At 44.0% G+C, this 24,629-nt stretch overlaps 1 protein-coding gene across 1 annotated transcript in view; it reads right to left on the minus strand.

Moving 5' to 3' along the window:
* LOC308312245 (ankyrin-2-like) overlaps positions 1 to 24,089 on the minus strand; it is a gene marked incomplete at both ends in the record, with an annotated part of 120,383 nt that extends 96,294 nt beyond the window's left edge. Inside the window, one exon of the mRNA XM_080758906.1 lies at positions 24,021 to 24,089. Coding sequence (XP_080615032.1) covers positions 24,021 to 24,089 — 69 coding nt within the window. The remainder of the gene's footprint in view (positions 1 to 24,020) is intronic.
* Positions 24,090 to 24,629: the final 540 nt, after the last annotated feature.

Raw genomic sequence — 24,629 nt, forward strand, 5'->3', positions numbered from 1 at the left:
TTGAAAGCCAATGGCAAAAAAACTGCTTGGATAAAAATGCTTTTTATTAAACAGGCGGAAGTTAAGCCATGACGCTCGTACTGTATGTGAACCATGGCTAGTAATACTGGTGCAGGCTTTTGGTATAATTTTCTTGATGTCCACAGACTTTTTATTTTGACCAGGATCATAGTGAATTATAATTCCCATCGTTACATTATAATAATGATAAAATGCATTATAATCACTGCTATCATGCAGAGTGATTATAAGTCACTATACTGTAAGTGGTCATTGGGTGTTGAAGAACAACAACAAAAATATCCTGCCCTTGTGTATAGTATACAACTTCAATGTCGTTACTTCCGATTAAGTCTGTGTGGAGGATTCCACCTCGACACAAATTAATAGTTGCATATAAACAACTCCAGAAAATTATACTTTTTTCCCAGTTGATTGGTAATGAGATTAGTGAATCATTATCATCATTCAATATTGAATGAATGAATGAATGAATGAGACAATATATTAACCAACTGAGTCCATCATTTTTCAACATTTTTCAACCCAAAACATATGCATATATGCTTTCCATTAACATAAAGTTCAAAAAGTACTTGACTTCATTTGAAGTTGGTAACTTTGTCTTGGTGCAGAGTGCAGACTCATGGGTTCTTACTTCTTATCAATACTTTGAGATATCTAAATTGAACTACCAGCAGAGACTACTTGATACCATATCCTGCAGAAAGCAGCATTTCAATTTTATGCTGAATGAATGCTATGCAAACAGTGCACGGAATCACTAGAGGCACAATTACAATGTGACTTACATAACATAAGTGAGTGTTTACAAGGCTTTAACCTCCATGCTCGGCAAAGACAGCGACCAATGTCTCATTAGGACAAGAGCAGGTGTTAACAATGTGATATTAGATGAGTCCCCACACACACACACACACACACACACACACACACACACACACACACCCACCCACCCACACACACACACAACCATAAACTGCTGAATCGTTAACTCTCTCTATGTTTGTCTGTCTCTCTCTCTCTCTCTCGTCCCCCCTGCCATGTCTTACCATTGCATCATCGGAGTCAGGTGCCCCATAATAGTCAGGCTGCTGGTTCAAATCCATGTCGCTTCCGGTGGCTTTTAAAGTCGTATCTGCACCACAGGCCTTGCACATGGCTGCGTTGCCCATGGCTACCAGCAAAACCAATCAACTTTTCAATACCCTTCAAATGTGGCCTTACTTAAGTTGGCTATAACCTCTTGAACGGAATGATGATTATCAACAATGGCTTCCTTGCCTGACAGAGTACAGTCAGCATAAAGTTTCAGAAACGTACAACCCAGGCCTCCTCCTCTTCTTCAATACAAGGCTGGCGCTTCGAACAAAAACCTCCACGCAATGTCAATCACATCCATTAAACCCACGATTCTTGCCAAGATGAATCTTGATCCCAATGTAATCCCCATCACCAATCTTCTCTATACGTTCCTCTTCAAGTGTCTCTGACCCCCTTTGCCCAGCCAAACCCGAACCTCACAAACTGTGGTGTGGCTACTGCCTGGTGCCTATACCATCCTGCATGCTTCTGTGTGCATGTGTGGTGTGTGTGTGTGTGTGTGTGTGTGTGTGTGTGTGTGTGTGTGTGTGTGTGTGTGTGAACATTGTCCGGTCACGCCTGTTCTCCTTCCACTCTCTCTCTTTGTGGGAATGACAACTGCTAGCCGTAACTGCCCCACTGCACTGCCCAATTCAGGCCTCTCCAAACCCGGCTATTTTTACTGCACCAGGCGGAACAGACCCTTCTCTGCAGTCTGCAGCAATGGGGCCTTGCTGTCTCTGCCCAGCACGGGATGCGCGGCAGATGGGGGTGAGTCTGACCGGAGACCGCAAGGCCTTCTTTTCTCTCCTGGAATGCCAAGGCCCACAGGGAGGTCGAGCTACACAACATACATACCTCGGATCATATTACAGTAACCACACTACAGCCCTATAGCGCTGGTCAATAGCGTTAGAAGGACTTCTCCCTAAAGCTATGGGATTTTCAAGCCTCTGCGCACGCATCACAGGCTGCAAAGCGTGTCGTCTTCAGTAAAAACTAAAAAGTCACTTTTGGCACTCACCAATACAAGGATGGTTTTGTGGAGTTGAAAGCCTATTTGTCTTAGTGGGAGCACTCTGAACGCCCCACATCACGTCTAAAATACACTTTTTGGCAGTGTGTAAGGTGCATCACCTTACACTTAAGCTAAGTTGTTAAACATTTACATCAGAGAGTAATTTCAATTATGTTTAAATTTTCTCATGTGTCACCAGGCTCCTTTTCACATCATAGTGAGGAGTTCTCCGGGAAGAGTTTCACACTATAAACTTTGATGTACTGTGTTGCCTATATATTAATATCTGTCTGTCTGTCTGTCTGTCTGTCTGTCTGTAACACATTTTTGCTTCTCAGTTGATATTGTATAGCACTAATCCTATCCTGAGATTACAGTCTACAGATGACTAAATCTGGCTGAAATGGTATTTAAGCTGTGCTTTTTTATCCCATAATACAGTAGGTCTGTACTAATCTGATCAGCGTCCACAACCTACAGTATGTGATGAATTAGCAATCAGCACAAGGGGAATGAAAATGTCACCCTCCTGTTGCAGCCCTTTTTAGATTACGCATGCAATTATTACACTACTTTAGCGCTGACACTGTAAGGCCAAAAGCTCTGAGACTGCTGTGTGCGCGTCTGTGCGAGTGCCAGAGGAGCGAGAGACAAAGAGAAAAGCCAGATTCCAATACTCAAAGTTCCATTCTCACGTTACCTGTACTCGCATCGTTTCCTCGCGCCTTAGGTACAGTAGTTCCCCAGCCCTTATTGTGAGCTTTATACAAACTTTTTCTTAGAAAGCAGCTCAGCTGCCTTGTGTTTAGAGAGGGCCCACCATAGGATTGGAAGGTCAGGGTTCGATTCCATGGCCGGATCACACCAAATGTGCACTGTGCACATGGGGTGAATTATTTTATTCTGATATTTGGTACTCTGCTTGGCACTCAGCATTATGGGTTGGATTGGGGTTAAGACCCTGAGACATACTATATAGCGTCATGTACAGGATATGTACTTGTACATCATGGCTGGGGGATGTACTTGTACATCAAGCCGTCTCACGCTACATAACCAGGTAAATGGTAAATGGTGCATTTATATAGAGCCTTTATCCAAGGCTCTTTACAGATATTTTTGCATTACTTTCACCCATTCACACACACCAATGCCAGATGAAACCATGCAAGGCACAAACCAGCACATCGGGAGCAATTAGGGGTTCAGAGTCTCAAGGACACTTCGACACTCTGGGGAACACGGGTTTGAACTGGCTACTCTACCCCTGAGCCACTGCCGCCCGTGGAGGAGATACTGTAGGCTCCTGCCCTACAATAGGTCGTACGGCTCGGCAAGGCTTACTTACTTAAACATAGAGAGTGTCTGCCTTACCTACTAAAACTGGGAGAAGGTTCCACAGTTGAGGACCTTGATAACTTAAGCTTAAACTCTCCGTCTTCTGTTCTAATTTGCATATAAGTGCACAATGAGCTCTTTAAGACATAGTGGTTGAGAGCTTTGTATGTTTTAATTCTAGCTATCCTGTGTTTTACCAGGGGCCAGTCCAGAGAGGCCAGTGAAGGACAGATAATATCCCTACTACTCAATTATTATATCCAGTTAATATTCAGTCAGAGGTTCTAATATATGCTTTCATTTCGTGCAAGATTATCAGTAACATCAACGTGCTGCGTTGCTGCAGTATATTTCAATGATTATATTTCTTTTCTATGATGTCATGAATGTTACAGTATTTCATTAATTGAATACCACAACGTTGCCCTAATCCAGGCCCATTTCCGATGAAATGCACTATGACATCACACTACAGTGGAGTGTGTACGACTGTACATACATAGATTCTCTGGATCCTACAGTACATCACATCTGTCAGATTACACCCTCATCTCATTAATTAATGGCTTTCTCTCTCACGTAACAATAACAGCTGTGTGAGGAAACCACCCACTGGACACAGTCAACCTTGTGCTCCTAATTCCACACAACCAGGGACGTGCAGATAGTGTTTGAGAGGCAGGGGCTGAAATCACGTAAGAGGGCAACAAATAGCGAAAATAGCATATCTACAAGCTCTCAACGCGTCGCAGTTGCTGGGTTGTGGTCAGCAGCACTGGTTGGCTGCACCTGGCCCGCAGGGCACTGCTCCATGGATGCAGATCTACAAGCTCATATACCTGCTACTTTTGGATAGCCAACCAATGTGCTATACTGTATACCATCCTACTATAAATGCGCCACGTCTCTGTCTGCGTGTGTGCGTGCGTGTGTGTAATGCACGTAACTCGAGAACCGTTTGCTCCACCGACTTCAAATTCGACACACGCGTTCCACACCTGGTATCGAGTCAGTCGGACCCACGGTTGTCCAGAACCACCACAAAAGGCTCTGGTCAGGCTCTTCCAGTGGGCCTAATGAGGCCAACTCCTTTCACCTGTGCAATTTCCAGCCTCTGCCTCAGCCAATTGAGGCTCAACCAATCAGGCTCTGCCAGTGGGCCGAATTGATTGCCAAGCACACTTTTCACAGTCGGTTTGTCCACTTCTCACAGCCAGGTTGCACTCTTCACACACAGGCACACAGCCACAGAGATCTTCAGCTATGTGCTGCGTCAAATGCATCCAGGCTGACAACAAGCCATCGTTACATAGCCAACACAGCAACACACGTCTAAAATTGAGGACTTCCGTTTGACAACACAGCGACAATTGCATCGTTCCCAAGTAGGCCGGTGGCCGACTGCGATGGGCACGTACAGGTCTAGTATAGCTAAAATCTAAAATGACACAGATGCTTTCCCTGTAAAACTCATTCCCTGACAATTAGGGCCGGCTCCTGGTGCCTGCCACGGTAGTGGTTCCAGGCAAATTGTCCCTGGGTTGTCCCAGGGGCGTGCGTTGCTTTTCAATACTCCCAGGTGCGGCGGTTCTCGAAACCTGCCAGTCGATGTGTTAATGGGTTTGTAAGCTGTAATATGTCGGGGGACTCAAGCCAGTTAGCCAGATAACTGGTAATCAATTTACCTGCAGTCTGTTCAATTGCTATGGCGTTAACAGACTCTTTGTGGTGTTTCTATGTGCATAGTGTGTTCTGTTACCTGGCGCTTGCGCTCTGCTCTCTCGCGATGCCGTCGCCTCCTCTCCCTTGCCTTTAGCAAAGCTTTGTAGTCTGATAGGGGCTCGAGCTTCGGAGCCTTTTTCAAGTGTGCTGCTGCATGGGCCATAATAAATCTCTCTCTCTCTCTATTTTGTCTAGAGATACCTTCCTCTCTATTTCTAGTTTGTCGCCTTTCTTTCTACTATGCCTTTCATTTACTTCCTCTCCCAGGCAATTGTTTTCTTATTCCCTGAGATTTCTCATACACATACAAACTTCTTTAGACACAGTATTTCATAGTCCACTTATTACACTTGTGTGTACTAAGTGTTCATACATCCATGTCACACCCTATATTTATGTATGCGTAGATACAAAAGCAATGATAAGCTAATTACTGGCGAAATGAGAAGAGAGAACTTAACAAAAGTACAACTATATTTCTCCTTCAGAAAAACTGCAATATAATTCTTAAAGAAACCATCCATGTACAGGTTTGTACAGGTGTCAGGTATACTACGTAAATCCCTCTGGTAGATGTACTGTAGAAGTAGGCTGGATGTCCCCCAGAACGATGGAGTCCACAGCAGTGAATAAAGTTACAAAAAAATCACTGTCCATCTGATAAAAGTCTGACCCTATGCAATTCCATGACAATAATCAACAGATTGGTTAGCCCTTTCCAACAAAATGTTTTCCTCTCCTCACTCGCTCTTCCATTCTTGTTGTTCTGTTTCTGTGTCTTTATCTCTGTCCCTGACCAGGAGAACTGCAGCCTCGATCTGTCCCTCCAAGCCCATGTCACAAAATAAATACACACTGGATTGTCACATTCATGAACAACACTGGCACACGCACGCACGCACGCATGCGCGCGCACACACACACACACACACACACACACACACACACACACACACACACACACACACACACACACACACACACACACACACACACCATCGCAGGCCAGCACACATATTATGAAAACAATCACGTGCATATACATTACACACACATACATGTGTACTGTATATATGTGACTCATGCATGTTAATGCGTGTGTGTGTGTGTGTGTGTGTGTGTGTGTGTGTGTGTGTGTGTGTGTGTGTGTGTGTGTGTGTGTGCCAACAGTTACTGCCGAGTGTTTCATGTGCGTAAGAGGTTTAGGGGGAGGGAGGCTGCGTGCCAGTTCTCTCTCCTAACCAATCCCTCACCACAGACAGAGAGACCACCACAGACACCACACTGCTGTCCATGAGAGAGAGACCACCACAGACACCACACTGCTGTCCATGAGAGAGAGAGACCCCCACAGACACCACACTGCTGTCCATGTGAGATAGAGACCACCAGACACCACACTGCTGTCCATGAGAGAGAGACCACCACAAACACCACACTGCTGTCCATGAGAGAGAGACCACCACAGACACCACACTGCTGTCCATGAGAGAGAGACCACCACAGACACCACACTGCTGTCCATGAGAGAGAGACCACCACAAACACCACACTGCTGTCCATGAGAGAGAGAGACCACCACAGACACCACACTGCTGTCCATGAGGGGCGGCGGTGGCTCAGGGGTAGAGTGCCTGGATGGGAACCGCAAGGTTGCCAGTTCAAACCCGGGCTCCCCCAGAGTTACTGTCGAAGTGTCCTTGAGCAAGACACTGAACCCCTAATTGCTCCCGATGTGCTAGTTGGTGCCTTGCATGGTTTCCGCTGCCATCGGTGTATGAATGGGTGAATGTAATGCACAATCTATGTAAAGCGCCTTGGATAAAGGCGCTATATAAATGCACCATTTACCATTTACCATTTACCATGAGAGAGAGACCACCACAAACACCACACTGCTGTCCATGAGAGAGAGACCACCACAGACACCACACTGCTGTCCATGAGAGAGAGACCACCACAAACACCACACTGCTGTCCATGAGAGAGAGACCACCACAGACACCACACTGCTGTCCATGAGAGAGAGACCACCACAAACACCACACTGCTGTCCATGAGAGAGAGAGACCACCACAGAGGCAGACAAGAGGCGGATATAAAGGGAAGGTGGATACAATATGAGAGAGATGGGGAAACAGGAGGGAGCCAAGGCGTAAGAAAAGGGTGACCAGGGAGAAGAGTAAACAACCAAATTATATAAAAAAAACTACAAAATGTAATACAAATCCAATATGAATCGAGAGAAGAATACAGAAGAGAAAACACAGCCATTCAAACATGTTCAGGTACGATGATTAAATTGATTATACTAGGAAAAATGGCGATGATATTGTGTATATCAGAGTCATTTCGATTGGGCCTTTTGACCTGGGCCTCGATTGGGCCTTTTGAGAAACCAAAAATCACACCTGTGTGAAGTGAGGGGCGCTAATATATTAAAGTCTAACTCATGTTGCTGTGATTAGTTTAAGTTTAAGTAAATGTACTTTGTTACTTCCACCACTGGTGAGCAGTAGAACAGCGTGTCCTTCACAGAGAAAGGCGCCATTAGCTTTTCTCAAGCTTATGTATTCTTATGCCCCTGTTCGTTCCTGATTGTCCGCCGGGGGGAAGAATCCATGTACTGCAATGCAACTAACTCTATCCATACTGCAATGGCCCTGGTGCTATGAACCCAGCGGCCCAGCGGCAGCACAGTGAAACACAGCGTCCATCATATATCACATATATCCTGGATATACAACCCTGCGCTATGGCAGGATGGATGGACCAATCACTGCGGGAGGGGACCGGTGAACACAGAACACTGCCCTCTTTCATTTCTGCTGTACAAGTTCAACGATACAGTGCCCCCCCCCCCCCCCCGCATGATGGAGAGTGGTTTGTTCTGAATCCCAGCTGCACTGCACCTTAGCAGCATATGAAATGACACTGCATGTTTATGTAAATTGGTCTTCGTTGTGTGTTGCGCAATCAACTAATTCGCCTCCGATACGCAGTGTTGGCATGCAGCCGTTTATGCACCTCGACGTTCTGGGGTTCAGATAAAGAAGGGACGGCAGGAGATCTCTCTTACAAGGCAACACTAAACAACGTCATGAAGAAAATGTGTGTGTGTGTGTGTGTGTGTGTGTGTGTGTGCCCACTGCCCAGTTGTACGTGTGTATTATTGATGTTTTATAGTCTTCACCAGTAGTTTTGCTTTTCAGCACCATGGAGAGCTCCAATAGTCAACTCAAGCCTGCAACACTGTTCCTCATGCTCTGCAACGCACACACGCACACACATGCACCCATTCCCTCCTGACACACACGCACAAACACTGTCCACTCATAATGGCTGTAATATTCTTTGATATTGTCCAGGCAATGTGCCTGGACAATATCATTACACATAGGATACTACAGTTGAATGAGTCGTCTCTCTTTGGACATACTCTACTCCTCTAGCACTCTCTGCTGGTGGAACACCAACACTGCATTTTGTGAAAGTCAAGATCAAAATATGTTTTAACTACATGATCCCCAGCGTCCCCATTCGGGACATGTCATCATGCACAAACATCTGAGAAATTGGGTAAACATTCTGTGAAAATATCAGATCTTAAAGCTCACAATGTGTTGAATGGCGAATATAGAAATACTCCGTTACAAATAAAAGTCCGCAATTCAAAATGTACTTAAGTAAAAGTATAAAGTATTGGTATAAAAATGTACTTTTAAGTACCAAAAGTAGATTGTGCACAAATGTATAAAAATCCTTGGAAAATAGCTGATCTACAAGCTCACAATGCATCGCGATGCAACGTATTGTGAGCTTCTGTTCTGTCCAACATACATTTTCTAAAGGCCAAAGCAGGAGCTGCTCACAGCTTATGACCGATTATATGCTTGTTTTTAAAACAACCCCAAATGCCACTTGTTTGTTAGTGGTAAGTTCACGTCACCAGATTTCCCACCTCGGAGGAAAGCACGCACATACACTCTAAATAATAAATTATGTGTACATTATAGACATAACGGTAACCTAAATTCATTTCCCTACAAACAGGTGAAAAATGCAAGACCAGACATTTTAAATAGACTGTTACAGTACATGAGCATGGGGCGTTGCCCAAACATCAAGTATGGCAAATATCTATAAAGATTGGACACGATGCCCTGCCGTCTCAAGTTTCTGCTTTCAACACAGAAGATCTATGAGCTTATTGATCACCATGTTATGTGATCCTTGTTAAGCTCACCATCGGCTTCTGTTCACACAGTAGTATGTGCATTTGTGTTTCTTAATTAATTATAAATAGGTCAGAATGCACTGTCCAAAGTTTATCGTGTTTACAAGAGGATGGCCATCAGCAGAGGTTAACAAATGAACAGTGTGTGTGTGTGTGTGTGTGTGTGTGTGTGTGTGTGTGTGTGTGTGTGTGTGTGTGTTTTTGGGGGTCAGATTACGGGAGTAAGGCTCCTTAGAGAGCTGATGCAGGCTTCTGTAGCCATTGGTTTAGTGGTTGTCCAATACGGGCGGGGTTAATGGCCTGTTTTCCATTTTATAGATCCAAATGGTTTTATATGGCCCATTAAGACACCATGATAGACAGATATGAGAGACGCGAATACAAGCTTGTGTGTGTGTGTGTGTGTGTGTGTGTGTATGTGTGTGTGTGCGTGCGTGTGTGCGTGTGCACATACAACAGGGTGTGTCCTCGATCCCACCACCCCCCTTCTTACTCTCTCGACGTCCTTCCTCCCTCTCTCTGAACACGTGCATCGTGCATTTTATACATGTGTATGTGCAACATGTGCACAATACACAATACACATACACAAACACACACCTGAGAGAGGGGACACAAACTGTCATTCTGATCAAGGGCTCATCTAATAAGTGCCATAATGTCCCAAACGCAACAAGGCAAGCAAATTAACAAGTAGTGCCATAGCTATATCATATAGAGCTATGTATTCGTCTTAAGCCAAACTGTTAGTGATATATATTATACTGTCGTCCCAGATGTTGTTGTTTGTGTCGATGATGCTGTCTCTGTTGTTGTTTTCCCTGCTTGCTAATGGAGGCGCGGCACTGTATGGTAGAAGTCAGTCGATGATGAGTGTCTGGCAGCATAATGCATCTACGCTCTAATGGCAGGAGGTTCTTTAGTGTTTCAGATGACTCACTTAGACTTGGGGAAAGCCATACATCTTTCATGACCGCATTGCTAACTTCTTTCAACTCACCTTAACCTCTTTCAATGCCCACCCCCACCCCACCCATCCCACCCCCCCAGACACACTACCACCAGCCCTCACTAATAGCTACATGTTTCATTATTGGATTTTAATTGCACTTTGTTTAAGAGACACTTCATGACTACACAATCCTTGTACAGAAGGGGATGGAGGTAGGAAGAATGAGGGGGAAAAGGTATTTGTCCATCCCATAGACACATTATCCATAACAATTGGACATTATGTTTTATATATATATATATTTTATATATATATAGGTTTTCTCTTTGGATACGTAGTATGATGACCGATTATAAATATATTTTTATTTTTATCAATTCATATTTGGCTAGTCTTAATTGCTTAATTAAAAAGAAATCTGGCAAATATCACAGAAGAAAATCTATTCGAATGTTTTCGTGTCATTCGTTTAGATACGAGAAAACTATACCAAAAACTTGAAAAGTTGATTAGGCTATTGGTTCTAAATATTGGTATATTTTGGGTTAATTGCCCAGCCCTAGGCTCCTGGACACTATAGATGAATCTACGGAGGGCTGCCCTGGGCCCTGGGCCATAGCTGAGGTGTACCATTAAGATTAATCTGGAGGGGTGCCCTGGGCCCTGGGCCATAGCTGAGGTGTACCATTAAGATTAATCTGGAGGGGTGCCCTGGGCCCTGGGCCATAGCTGGGGTGTACCATTAAGATTAATCTGGAGGGGTGCCCTGGGCCATAGCTGAGGTGTACCATTAGATTAATCTGGAGGGGTGCCCTGGGCCATAGCTGAGGTGTACCATTAGATTAATCTGGAGGGCTGCCCTGGGCCATAGCTGGGGTGTACCATTAAGATTAATCTGGAGGGGTGCCCTGGGCCATAGCTGAGGTGTACCATTAAGATTAATCTACGGAGGGGTGCCCTGGGCGCAGCCATAGCTGAGGTGTACCATTAAGATGAATCTGGAGGGGTGCCCTATGGGCGCAGCCATAGCTGAGGTGTACCACACATACATTAAAAAATGTTTGCCTGTGACCCGAAAAATAAATTTGCCTCATGAGCTAGCTTGTGGATCACGCACGCACACACACATACACGTACACGTACACAAAGATACAAAAGCAAGCATTCACAGTTTCTCTATGGTCCCCGAAAACGTCAAATGTAATCTTTTACATACAAAAGCACTCTCTTTCCCCTCCGCGAGTATTGATTATGAACTGTAGATGAACCCTGCACCAGATGCCCGTAATATGAGAGGATCTGCATTGGATTGGATTCAGCTACCAGTCCCGCAATGTGACACACACACACACACACACACACACACACACACACACACACACACACACACACACACACACACACACACACACACACACACACACACACACACACACACACACACACACAAGGATATTGATCGTGCACTGAGAGAGCATTAACAGTAATACACAGGCAGAGCATTATAATGGAGTGATGAACTGGGGGGGAATTCATCCACGTTACTGACGGCTCCATTTTTACACTCCGACTCGAGTCAACCACATTGACCCTGGTTTCTCTATTTTGGGCAAATTTAACAAAATAGCAAAAACAGCAGATCTACAAGCTCAATATTATTTGTCATACCATACGTTCAGTATATGCACGGTTCTGGATGTTGTTGTGTACGTTGTGATTGTGTCAGCGTTGCGTGGCACAGTGGGGTTTTATAGATGGTCTTGGATTGGCTCACAGATATGATTTAAATGTCACATTCATTCATTTTACTGCCATTTTTAATGCTCTAGAAAGGTCAGACAAATACAGCAGACACACACACACACACACACAGTCAACCAAGTTATACGCAGGCAAATCTAATAGACAGGGTTGAGAAGTACGATTGGACCACACCCAGATACACTGTGCAGCAACAGAGAGATGAGGGGTGGGGTTGCGAGGAAAAAGATGAGAGAAGACAGATTACACTGGAGATGAGGCATAACACAACCTCCATGCAGTCATATGATATGTCCTGAGAGAACGGACAAGGGGGGCAGACAGACAGACTGACAGTGAGTGATACTGAACAGCACCCAGGGAGGGAGGGAGGGAGAGAGAGAGAGAGAGAGAGAGAGAGAGAGGGAGAGAGAGAGAGGGAGAGGGAGAGGGAGAGAGAGAGGGAGAGGGAGAGGGAGAGCGAGAGCGAGAGCGAGAGAGAGAGAGAGCTATAGCTACATATTTCTTTCATTTGTCCTTCATTGTTTACATTATATAAACAGCACTGTCTGTCCACTTCCACATCAACAACAACAGCTGCTTCCATCTTGTCCTCGTGTATGTAACAAAATACAATACGTCACTCTCACAGCATTCACTGTCCTCTGTTAAGAGTGAACTGGAAGGACTGTGTGTGAGTATAAGCACTGATATATTACATAAAGCTCCGTAACATTTTAAGGACCAAATCAGACGTAATGGTTACGGTGAGGCTTATGGTAAACCTACAGTAGGAAAACAGATACATAAACACACACGCACACATGCGTGCACACGCACGCACAACAACGGAACACAGTAGAAATTATTATTTACGCATGTTTATAGGTAGTCATATATACTGTAACATCATCACAGCCAGTTAATAAACAGCATCAGCAATGGTAGTGTATACTGTTAGTTCTGCCCTCCCATCCCTGCTACTGAAACCAGGACACGTTGCTGCTTCTCTAGAAGAGAGACGAGGCTAAGCATGATCTCGGCTGCCTCTGAAAAAGCTGTCATACTAAATTATGGCCTTCCCCTTTATCTCTTTGAAGTCCTAGCCTAGTCCCTCGGGAGAGCGTGACGTCAGCTGGCCTCTCCTGTTAATTAGACAGAGGCTGAAGTCTACGGCTCACCATGCAGAAAAGAAACACTACTCACAATAACCGCAATTCCACTTAGTGTATTGAGTAAAATATCGTGAAATTACCATACTGATGTTTTTGCATGTTTAGCCCACTGATTATTACATACAAATCATGCATTGTTTATCATTTTCAAAAGCGTGTTTTTAACACGCCTAACAATGCCTAATTTTGGAGGGGCGATAACCCCTCCAACGTCTGGCTTTCAGAAATGACGTCATCTGGCAGTCAGTCTCTCTGTCTGTGTGTGTGTCTGGAGCAACAGCAATCTCGCAACACGCTGGACAGATCAGTGCCAATTCCACTAAATGTCTTTCTTGTGCACACTGCCAGTATGCCACCAGATCCGAGCTGACAGGTGACATGGCGGCGCGCACAGACGCTGCGGCTTTGAGCTCTCCTTTTCAGTGCTTTTTGTTAGTGTTGTTATGTTTGTCAGTCACTGTTATTAACACCACTGCGCTCCAGAAGAAAGGTCAACAGCGACTGTACTTTCTCAGAGTGCTGAGGAAAATGGACCTAATGGAGAGTGTGCTCCTGTCCTTCTACCGATGTGCCATTGAGTCGGTACTGATCTACGGCATCTCCCTGTGGTTTTGCAGCTGCACGGCGGCAGAAAGAAAGTCCCTTCAGGGGGTCATAAACACTGCCCAGAGGATCATGGCATGTCCTCTTCCATCTCTGGAGGACCTCTACAAGAGACATTGTAGCAGGAGAGCCAACAGTATCCTCAAGGACCCATCCCACCCAGGTCACCACCTGCTGCAGCTCATGCCCTCAGGGAGGCGCTATAGGGTCATCAAGACCAGGACTAACAGACTGAAGGACAGTTTCTACCCCAGAGCAGTCATAGCTCTAAACACTGACACTTGAACTCTGACACTCGACACTTTATGAACTAAAAGGACTTACTGTGCAATATGCGTATATAGAGTATTATGTCTTTTGTTTTAAATGCACTGATCTGGTTTGCAATTCAATTTTGTTGTCTCGTACAATGACAATAAAGATATTCTGATCTGACCAAGGTACCTCCACTTTTCTTTTAAATAGGAGGAGCAATTCCCCCATTTTCAACCTTATCTTCATAAAATTGGTCCTTACTAATGATCAATATAAATGGTGCAATTTATGCCTAATCACTCACTCATGTGTCATTGGTGGGCTAGCCGCTAGTGGACCGTTTTAGAAACCTGACCTGAAATATTAATGTTCTTCCATTAATTCAAAAATAAAATCTTGTTTGAACTTAGGAAACTTGCCTACCGTTGGTGTCACTGGTAGGCAGGATCCTGAACTGTCCACAGCCCTCCTGACACGGACCGAATAGAGAGAGAAATGGTGCCATCTTATAATGAGCATTAGCTCCAAGATTAGGACCAAGATCGGTTGAGAATGAATTAAGTGGTCTTTTATTGTGGTCCTTACATTTTGAGGGGCGATAGGACCTCTCCTATGTCCAGCTTTTGGTGTGTGTGTGTGTGTGTGTGTGTGTGTGTGTGTGTGTGTGTGTGTGTGTGTGTGTGTGTGTGTGTGTGTGTGTGAACACAAACTTTGTCCTAACACAAACATTAAATGCCATTGCCAATGAATGGACAATTTTGAGTTTTGTGTAAACACACAAACATTGCGCAACACAAACTTTGAAGACAAAGGTGAGGACGCAAATTTTGATTGACCGGAATGAGATGATGCATGACGATGTACGATGATAAGAGCGCCCCTCACTTCACACAGGTGTGATTTTTAGGTATCATGAAAATAGCTAAAAGCTAAAAGCTCAGTGTGATGTGTCCATTTTTTTCGTCTTTTTTTAGGGGCGCTAGACTGGCTTTGTGTGTCCCTCCTGTGACGTCATGTGTGTCTGGACATGTTATGACAAAATGACTTTTGTACGGCCAAGTCAATGGCAAATGACGTAAGTGTGCCCGCCATGACTTCAAACATTATCATCTTCATAAAAGGCACCCCTCACTTCACACAAGTGTGATATTTGAGGGGCGCTAGCCCCTCCTATGCACAGCTTTGTGTGTGTCCATAGCACAGAATGTGATGATTTGATTGGCTGAGCATGGAATGTGATGATGTATGATAAGAGACTTTTTTGTTCCATGCTCAACTGCTACAATGTAAAAATGTTAAACTGTGGTCCCCAAACTGTGGTGCGTGCACCCCTTGTGGTGCGCGAGCGCCTTCTAGGGGGTGCGTGACATGAAATGTATAATTGTAATGCTATGGTTGTATTTTAAATATATTAACATATGCCAATATATGGCAAGTAATGCAGCATATAGCCTATGCTGCATATATTATGCCATATTCAGGTTCATATATGTGCATATATGTTGATAAAAAGGAAATATATGTCTCTAGATAGTTTATGCAATTTATATTTCCATGTGGGGGGAGGGGGTGCATCAGCTAGGTCGGGAGGTAACAGCATGGCCAAAAAGGTTTGGGAACCGCTGAAAAAGCATAGACTGCTTGCACCTCCAAGTTGAATGCATAATGAATAATGAAGTGCATGACCTAAAATGAACTGCACCAGCAAAGCATACAGTCATATCAGCAACGCTGTGATGTCAAGTATGTTGTCTTCAACAGAGACAACATACTTTATGACACGCAGATCTAGAAGAAACATTAACATTTCAATATTCAACCAAAGTCCATTCAGCTGCTTAAACCATTTAGACCTGGGAACAATTCTACAAATGTCTTCTAAATCCTGACAGTTTTCTGAAAAACCTGTGTTTCTATGTCAGTGGTTCTCAAACATTTTCATGTCAAGGACCCCAAAAATTATATGTAATTGGCCACCGATCCCCATCTGAAAATATGTTGTTCCAGGGACCCCCCCAGAAAAAAAGAATATATATTCAAAGATTTGTGCCGCATTTTCACGATTTTTCTAAAATAGCAGACTTTTTGTATACCACACCATACTGTAGACAACCAATATGAGGCAAAATTTCCCAAATGTTATGCATGCTTTAAGTAGCATGTGACAATTGTGACATGTCAAACTAGGGGGTTTTCATGATTCTGGATCCATTCCAAGCATTAGTTTTGCACGAAAGACACTCCTTGGCCTAAAAACAGCCATAGCCGTCATGACAAATGTGATGAGGTCAGCACAAATGTGATGAGGTCAGCTAATATTAACACTTAATATTAACGACAGTGCAAGGTAGTAATCGAGAATTATACCTCCTGGTTTGGGGGGAAATGGAAGTCTTTTCAGAGTAAAATCTGCCTCATCTGCTGGGCACTCCAGCACCTTTATTTAGAAACATCCCGGCGCACTGGAAGTGTTAAACTAGTGCAGGATTAGCCTGTGTATTTATATCAAGCTGATTTGACTAGGTTCTGAGAACTCCATCGATATTCAATCATGTGTCCTGACTGTCCTCAATCTATCCCTCTTTCTCTCACTAACGGGAAACACAGTCAGCCATAATGAATAATTAACATCTAAATGTCTCCGACCCCCCCCCCCCCCCCCCCCCCCACTCCCCCAAGTCCAAAAACACCTGACCTTTGTAGCCTGATTGTCTAAGGCTGTATGTCAATTAGCCTCCTCTTTGAAAATACAAAATACAGTAAATGGTGCATTTCTCTGCATGACGTTGAGAAACAGAGCTACATGGTTGCTTCAGTATTTAAACAGTCTGCCCTAGTAGCAGCCAAAGTGGGACTATGCAGGTGCTGTCACATGCTTCTTGGACACACCAAACTGGGACTCTACGACAAATATTAGGGCGCCAGAGTGACCAAGAATGACTGTACACATTGTGAAATGTCAATTTTTTATCTGCACCCAAATATAACCATGCTGACATCCCATATACCCTGGATTCAGGAAAAAGGAGTTCTGTTTCTTTCTCCCTGACCCTATCACCATTACACAGTATGGAAACATACTGCATAATGAGAGCCATAGATAATATCACATTGCTGTTGCATCTTATTGCATAAGAAGAGGGTGATGAAGTGTCTCGTTAGAATGTGGAACACCTGCTGTGCACAGCGGTGGGTGTATTTAACAAAGGGGAGGGGAGGTGACCATTCGTAGTTCTCCGTGATCATTCGTAGTTCTCTGTGAAGACGGTGTGAGGCCATTTTCACAGTGAAATGCTGTTCAACACTTATATGGTTCCATTTTGAGGAGATCTGCTATGTTCACTATTTGTTGTTTGTAACCAAATTACACGTATACTGGTATGGCAGAAGTGGTTAGTAGAGGGCCTATTTACTGATGAGTGACCATCACTCTTCATCTGATCAAAACAACAGCCAGGCAAAGACCATACGTAGGAGTAGGGGTGGAATATTTACTGCACCAAATAACTTGTAGATTGGTTATTTCTTGCTCTACTTTTGTATGACAACGTTGCACGAGGCAGCATAAAGTTAATCCATTGTATGAATGAATGCAATGCATGAATACAATGCGTCGCATTGTGACGCATTGTGAGCTTGTAGATCGGCTATTTTCAAAAGATTTTTAGACATTTGGGCTATTCTGCAGTACTTTTACTTTAGGTACTTATTGATGTCAATGCTTTTGTACTTTTACTCAAGAACATTTTGAATACTGGACTTTTACTTGTAACGGAGTAGTTCTACATTGCAGTATTGATACCTTTACTTAAATAAAACAAATACTTTTTCCACCACTGCACTTAACGATCCAACTGCTTTTAGTGATCCCACAGTAGCTATCATGGACATCCTATCCCTTCTACAGTCAGGAACCGTTGTTGGTTAAAGACAACCTTTTAAGTTGTTAGTTGACTACAGTGATGGTGTGGTTGACTTGTGGCCACTCAAAGGTTTGTGAATAAGCATTTACTGTATACTGAGATAGTACTCTAACAGCCATTGTGAATACAGCTATTGAATACCTTACAGTGTTCAGCTTTCTGGCTGCACTTAACTTAACACAATCATGTGCACCACGCACGCACGCACATGTGGGCACACATATACGTACCAAAAACGAAAGTACCTTAAGAGTGTACATATGTGTGCCACATATGCGTGCGTGCATAGTGCACATGTGTGTGTTAAGTGCAGCCAGCAAGCTACCATTATGCCCACAGGTACAACAGCTGGCCCAACATGCAGTGTGTGTGTGTGTGTGTGTGTGTGTGTGTGTGTGTGTGTGTGTGTGTGTGTGTGTGTGTGTGTGTGCGCGTGTGCAGGGGGGGGGGGGGGGGGGGGGGTATTCAGAGGTAATGTAATGTAATGAAGGCCAGGAGTCCATTAGGAGTCCCTTCCTGCCAAATCCCATCACACTCCACCCAACAGAGGAAGAGGAACGTATGGAGATGGTGGGTGGAGACAGACAGGCAGGCAGACAGGCAGACAGGCAGGCAGGCAGGCAGGCAGACAGACAGACAGACAGACAGACAGACAGACAGACAGACAGACAGACAGACAGACAGACAGACAGACAGACAGACAGACAGACAGACAGACAGACAGACAGACAGACAGACGACGTAAATGTCAAAGCTACAATGAAACCTTACCTCCTGTTACATCAGGGTCTCAGGGTAGGGGAGAGGGAAAGAAAGTGAATAAGGAGGGGTGTGCGTGTGTGCGTGTGTGCAGTGCATGTATACTACTGTATAAACAGTACTTACTATACTTGTGAGTGCCAGCTGTCCCCATAAGTAATTGTGAGGAACATTTTCCTGCGCCTCACAAGATAAATGGTTGTTTTAATGTTTAACGACAAGAACCCTAGCATCCCAATTATGGGGTGAACATTCTGCAAAAATAGCCAATCTACAAGCTCACAACTCATTGCAGTGTGTCGTGTTGTGGGCTTGTAGATCAGCAATTTTCGCTTTTAGTGTGTTAGGGTTAGAAATGGAAAGACATTGGCAGTAAATCGCTGTTGAACATGTTGATGTCCTGACAAGTATAGCAATAGAAACGGGGGAGGGTCTTAGGAGGCAGTGCAGCGGGAAACCTACAGTATACGACAACCTAGATTCCTAGAAGACATGGTGGGCGGCAGACAGACAGTGGTGGAAAAGTACTCATATATTGTACTTGAGTAAAAGTATCATTACTGCAATGTAGAAATACTGTACTCTGTTATAAGTAAAAGTCCAGAATTACTTGAGTAAAAGTACAAATGTATTGGTATCAAAATGTACTTAAAGCACCAGAAGTAGAAAGTACTCTTTATTATGCAGAATGTCCCAATTCATGTTTTCAAATGTATGGAAGTCATTTGAAAATAGCAGATCTACAAGATCGGCTATTTTCAAATGGCTGAAATGTATATGGGGCTGAAGTGGTCAATGTATTGTTTTGTAATAATAATCAAAAAGTAGTAACTAAGCTGTCAAATCAATGTAGTGGAGTAAAAGTGCAATATTTGAATGCGAGATGTAGTGGAGTAGAAGTAAAAGTATTCGAAATTGGAAATACTCAAGTAAAGTACAAATACCTCAAAATAGTACAGTACAGCACTTAAGTAAATGTACTTACATTCCACCACGAGAGTGATAGAAGGCCTGAGGAGGACAAGTTGACAAGGGGAAGGAGGGAAGGAGACAGTCCGAGACACCTAAGTAGGACGAGGATGTAGTGCAGCAAAGCTGTCAGATGCTACACCGTAAAACCCTCTGTTTAATTTATCTCAGAAGTGTGTATAAATGGAACCACAATGACCTACAGAACACTGAGGATTTGACTGTGTAGGAAGCAGCACGGCATTGCTTGGATAAGAATATCCCAACCACAACTTTCGAAAAACCGCATTTTGGGTCATGTCATGTCCTTGGTCATGCATGAGTAGTTGTAGAATATGACAGTGCATATGATTCAACGATAAGACCTTTTTCTTTAAATAGATTCCACACAAATCAAACAACACATGCATAATGCAAAACAAACACCTAATCAGAAAATCCAAAACGCATATTTCATGGTCATCATTATCTAATATTAGAAACTATTGGCTCCAGTCAATAGTTTTCAATTCAACGAAAAGCAGCACCTGGTGCACCAGGACCAGGTTGGGGGTTGGGCGTGGAGCTAACAACCCCACCCCGTAAAACACTTGCAGTTACAGAAACGCATACAAGATTTTGCAGACGACCTGGCACTACTGTCACATACCCACCATCAGATGCAAGACAAGACCAAAACACTTGCAGAGACTTCCGCACAAGTAGGACTTATCATCCATCAAGGAAAAACCAAGAACATGAGGATAATATGAGTCCTTCACCTACTTGGGGAGTATTATCAGCCACCAGGGTGGTACGGATGCAGATGTAAATGCAAGAATAAGCAAGGCAAGAACAGCTTTTATACTTCAAGAACATCTGGCGCTCTAGGGAGATACAACAAAAAACTAAAATCAAAATATTCAAACATGGAGAATTCACCCTTTGTCAAGTCCCGCCCGTGTGTTTTTCAGTTGCTTCGTATTGATATTCTGTGCGTTCAATTCTTATTTTAAACTTGGTGTCAGTAAAAAGGAACATCACAGGTGCAGCATGGTGACTGGGCATATCATGTTAGTTTTTAGTCTTTTCCAAAAATGATGTTAAGGCTAATTCAACATAAACAAGGCGGAACCAGGGCGGAACAAGTCAGAAAGGGCCTGCTTGTTCGTCAGTCAGGGACCAATCAGGTGAATTACAAAGACCACAATAAACAAAGTGCAAACCTTCATTAACAAATGTCTCAGGAGAATCCTGAAAATTCAGCAACAACGATCTCTGGATGAAAAGAAACAACTCCCAGCAGCAGATGAAATTGGACAAAGAAGATGGAGATGTCAACGGCCTATACCCCGTAGGGGTGTCAGGCGTAAGTAAGTAAGTAACACTGATCATATCAAAATTAGCCCTGACAATATCAGCCTGGGGGAAACGAGGCAGAGGTGTGTGAGGTGGCAGTGAGTCAACCTCTGAACACATCAGATAGAGGGAACACTGTGACTTATAGTGTTATCACTCCAAGGAGCATGACAAATGGCCACCGACACAAGCACGCCGACAATGTGCCGCGACATCGGACACAGCCATTCCACCTTTTGTAGTTGCTAAGGTCTAATTAAATGTAGTGTCAACAACTTTTTCATTCGACAAACAACTCAAGTCTAGTGCCGTTCAACAAGTTTGTCTTGGAAGAGCCACCCATCGACTAATCTAATATACGGCAACCTTCCCCATGTTTCTTCACTAGTCCGATCCAGAAGAACACAGTTTGCCGGCCACTGCTACAGAGCTGACAATCGTCCCTTCTTCTCTGGAGTCCTGCCTCAAAGCAGACCAGAGGTAGAAAACTGTCGTTCCCTGATGTCATCGCTAGGGACATCAGTAAGCAGGAACAGGGGATGGCAATGAAGGACCAGAAAGTCTGGCGTGGCATTGTGAAATCCATGAAAAATGATGATGACAAGTTTGCCTGTTATCTCTCCTATGGAAACACATCAATGGCAATACAGCATGTAATTGTGGACAAAATCTTATCCGATAACAAAATATTCTTTAGTTTTGGGTCTGAGAGGCTAAATCTCATCAAATGGTGGTCCGTGGCTCAAATGCCAAATAAATAATGGACCTTGATATGAAAAGGTTTGAAAACCACTGACCTAAACGCATAGGATCACATAGGGTCATGTGAAATGACACAGACAGCAGTATGACTGAACTGATATCTTCTAAACATACCTATTCTAAGATACAGTATGCATACATAAGCAGTGCAAGATGGCAGGTTTGCTTGAGGTCAAGTGGTATAGATAGTGATCTCTGGCAAGGCCGTCATGCCAGGAGCCAGGCGGAGATTACGTTTCCGCCCCTGTCCGTGTGTCTGTGCGCAGGTTGACCTGATCTGATCTGAAACTGTACATGGGCACTGACAACTGCCATCCATATGCAGGTAGTGACAAAGCAGATTTTTCACTTTCCCCAAATTTAAACTGTTTAAAACTTTAAAATTATTTTCCCACGGATTATGAGATTTAGTCGCAGTCCCATGTCTGCGCGCACTTGGGGTGGAAATGTATGTCCCTTGTGCATCGGGACCAAAGTTAGATCAAATACTGTATGTTGTAGGCTTGCATACTTTCATTATCTATGACATTGAACACAGATACACAAATGTACACAAGCCCACAACCATTGTTTTTGTTTACTGAAACAGACCCTCACCAAGGTACTGTATAAATTGATCCAAATTCCCTATATAGAAAAGGCGCTCACTAAATCAATAACAAGCACAAACACACAACTGCTTTTGGAGAGTTGCACTAGGTAATTCAACACAGATTACTGTAAAAGTCTTAACCTTATTTCAGAGTAGCATATCCAAGGATCATGGCCCCACCCAAAATGACTAAGAGTGTGTGTGTGTGTGTGTGTGTGTGTGTGTGTGTGTGTGTGTGTGTGTGTGTGTGTGTGCTTGCGTGCGTGCGTGTATGCATGTGTATCTCTGCAGTCCATTACTGGAATCTAATTAGCTTGAGAGAGTGCATGTAGACAGGAAACAACCGTAGACCATCCCAAAGGTTCTCTTTCACTGTGTAAACAGACAGAGACAACCAACTCTCAAAAGCAACACTTGTAATGTGTTTACCTACAACAGCTATGTAGGCTACACACTATTAAGTAGCCTATACATTCAAAACGCATACAATGTAATGCAGTCGTTAAACACATATTCTTAATCCGGTAAACATACATTATGAATTAATAGGGGATGCAAAATGTAGGTATTCAAACTTTCAAACTGCTTATGAATCACCAGCACAATGGCATAATGTCCCATTATTTCTGTGCTTATTGTTTGTGTTGATGGAGGACAGTAGAGCATATATAGATCTGAACGATGCCAGGTACAAGCAAAACAATGTGTGTGTGTGTGTGTGTGTGTGTGTGTGTGTGTGTGTGTGTGTGTGTGTGTGTGTGGTCAAAACACTGGGCCATTAGGTTGCTGCTAAATCTACTGAAATAGAGCATGTCGTGGAAAGCCTGGTGACATGAGGTTAGAGCTATATGCACATTGGATTATATTATAATTTATAAAAGCATACATTTAACTATTTCACAAAATCAGGAGATGACATTCCCATTTACCATGTTTCATGTAGCCTACATTATAAACGTCATGCCACATGCCTATATAGTTATGAATAGAACTTTGCTCAGGGCAAGTAGCCAGGCCTATAATTCTCCCTGGAAGGCTGGAACAGATGGTCTACATCAGAACTTTACATTAGGCTATGTGGAGTCTGGACTGTCCGAAGGTGCAGACAATCATCCTTACAGCCTACAAGTGAGCTTGTCAGACAGTCTGGGCCTGGTGTTTATTTTGATGGCAAGAATAATCTCCAAGCTGATTTTATTATCCTATTAAACTGCCATTTCGTGATTGCGAATATCTAAACAAAGTCTCAACCTGTAAACGAAATATGAAGCGCTTATGAATACGGCACAAAAGCTATGTCCGCTGCTTCTTATATATTAAAGAGCAGATTCCTAGATGTGGTAACCAGGACAACGCCTCGCCTTCAGCAATTCCCTCGTTATATTATGGGGACTGCGAGAGGGTGCGCAGCATCTCTGGCAGGTGTTTGGGGCTACTCGTTACACGGCTGACTGATCCTGCCAATGCAGACAGCAGAGTTGGGCCATAGTCTACACACAGTCACACTCACACACAGTACACTATATCACCCACCTGCCGTAGACGGCTCTGGTGCAGCGGCGGGACACCTCCTTCAGGGGATGTGTTGTTCGAAGAGGCCATCTTCACGTCTCGGTCAGAGCCGCCGCCCCTGCTGTGACTTTCTTCGGGGCTCCTTGACATTCTGTCGCGGAGGAGGCGGCGACGTAACGGCGGTGTGTGAGGGTCGTCTTGCCCCGACGAGATGAGATGCTTCTCTCTCCGGGCCTCGCAATCAACAAGGCTCTGGAACACCCGGGATCATTCTACAGCGTCCGCAGGCTAGCGCTCTGTGTTGTGCTAAAAAACGGCTATTCTTCAAAACCCCCCAAAAACGAATGTATGCACTGCAACGTACTCCTCCCCTACGGAGGGATGCTGTCTCCAGTGCTGTGCTGTTCTGAGTGGGAGCGGTGCGGTTCCCCGAACCTCCGCAGGATCAAAGTGCGCTCCTATTTTCTGTTTTGCTCCCCTCCCACCTTCTTGGAGCTCTGCAGCAGTACTAGTCAGGCTCTGCTGTTCCGGGGTTGGATAAATGCCTATGGGCTGCAGTGACTGTTGACAGCGAAGTTATGCGTGATAGGAGCAAACCAAGATAGGAATAGGATCAAACCAAGACAAGGA

Source organism: Protomyctophum bolini (genome assembly GCF_963924005.1).
Source record: "Protomyctophum bolini genome assembly, chromosome: 3".
Classification (NCBI taxonomy): domain Eukaryota; kingdom Metazoa; phylum Chordata; class Actinopteri; order Myctophiformes; family Myctophidae; genus Protomyctophum; species Protomyctophum bolini.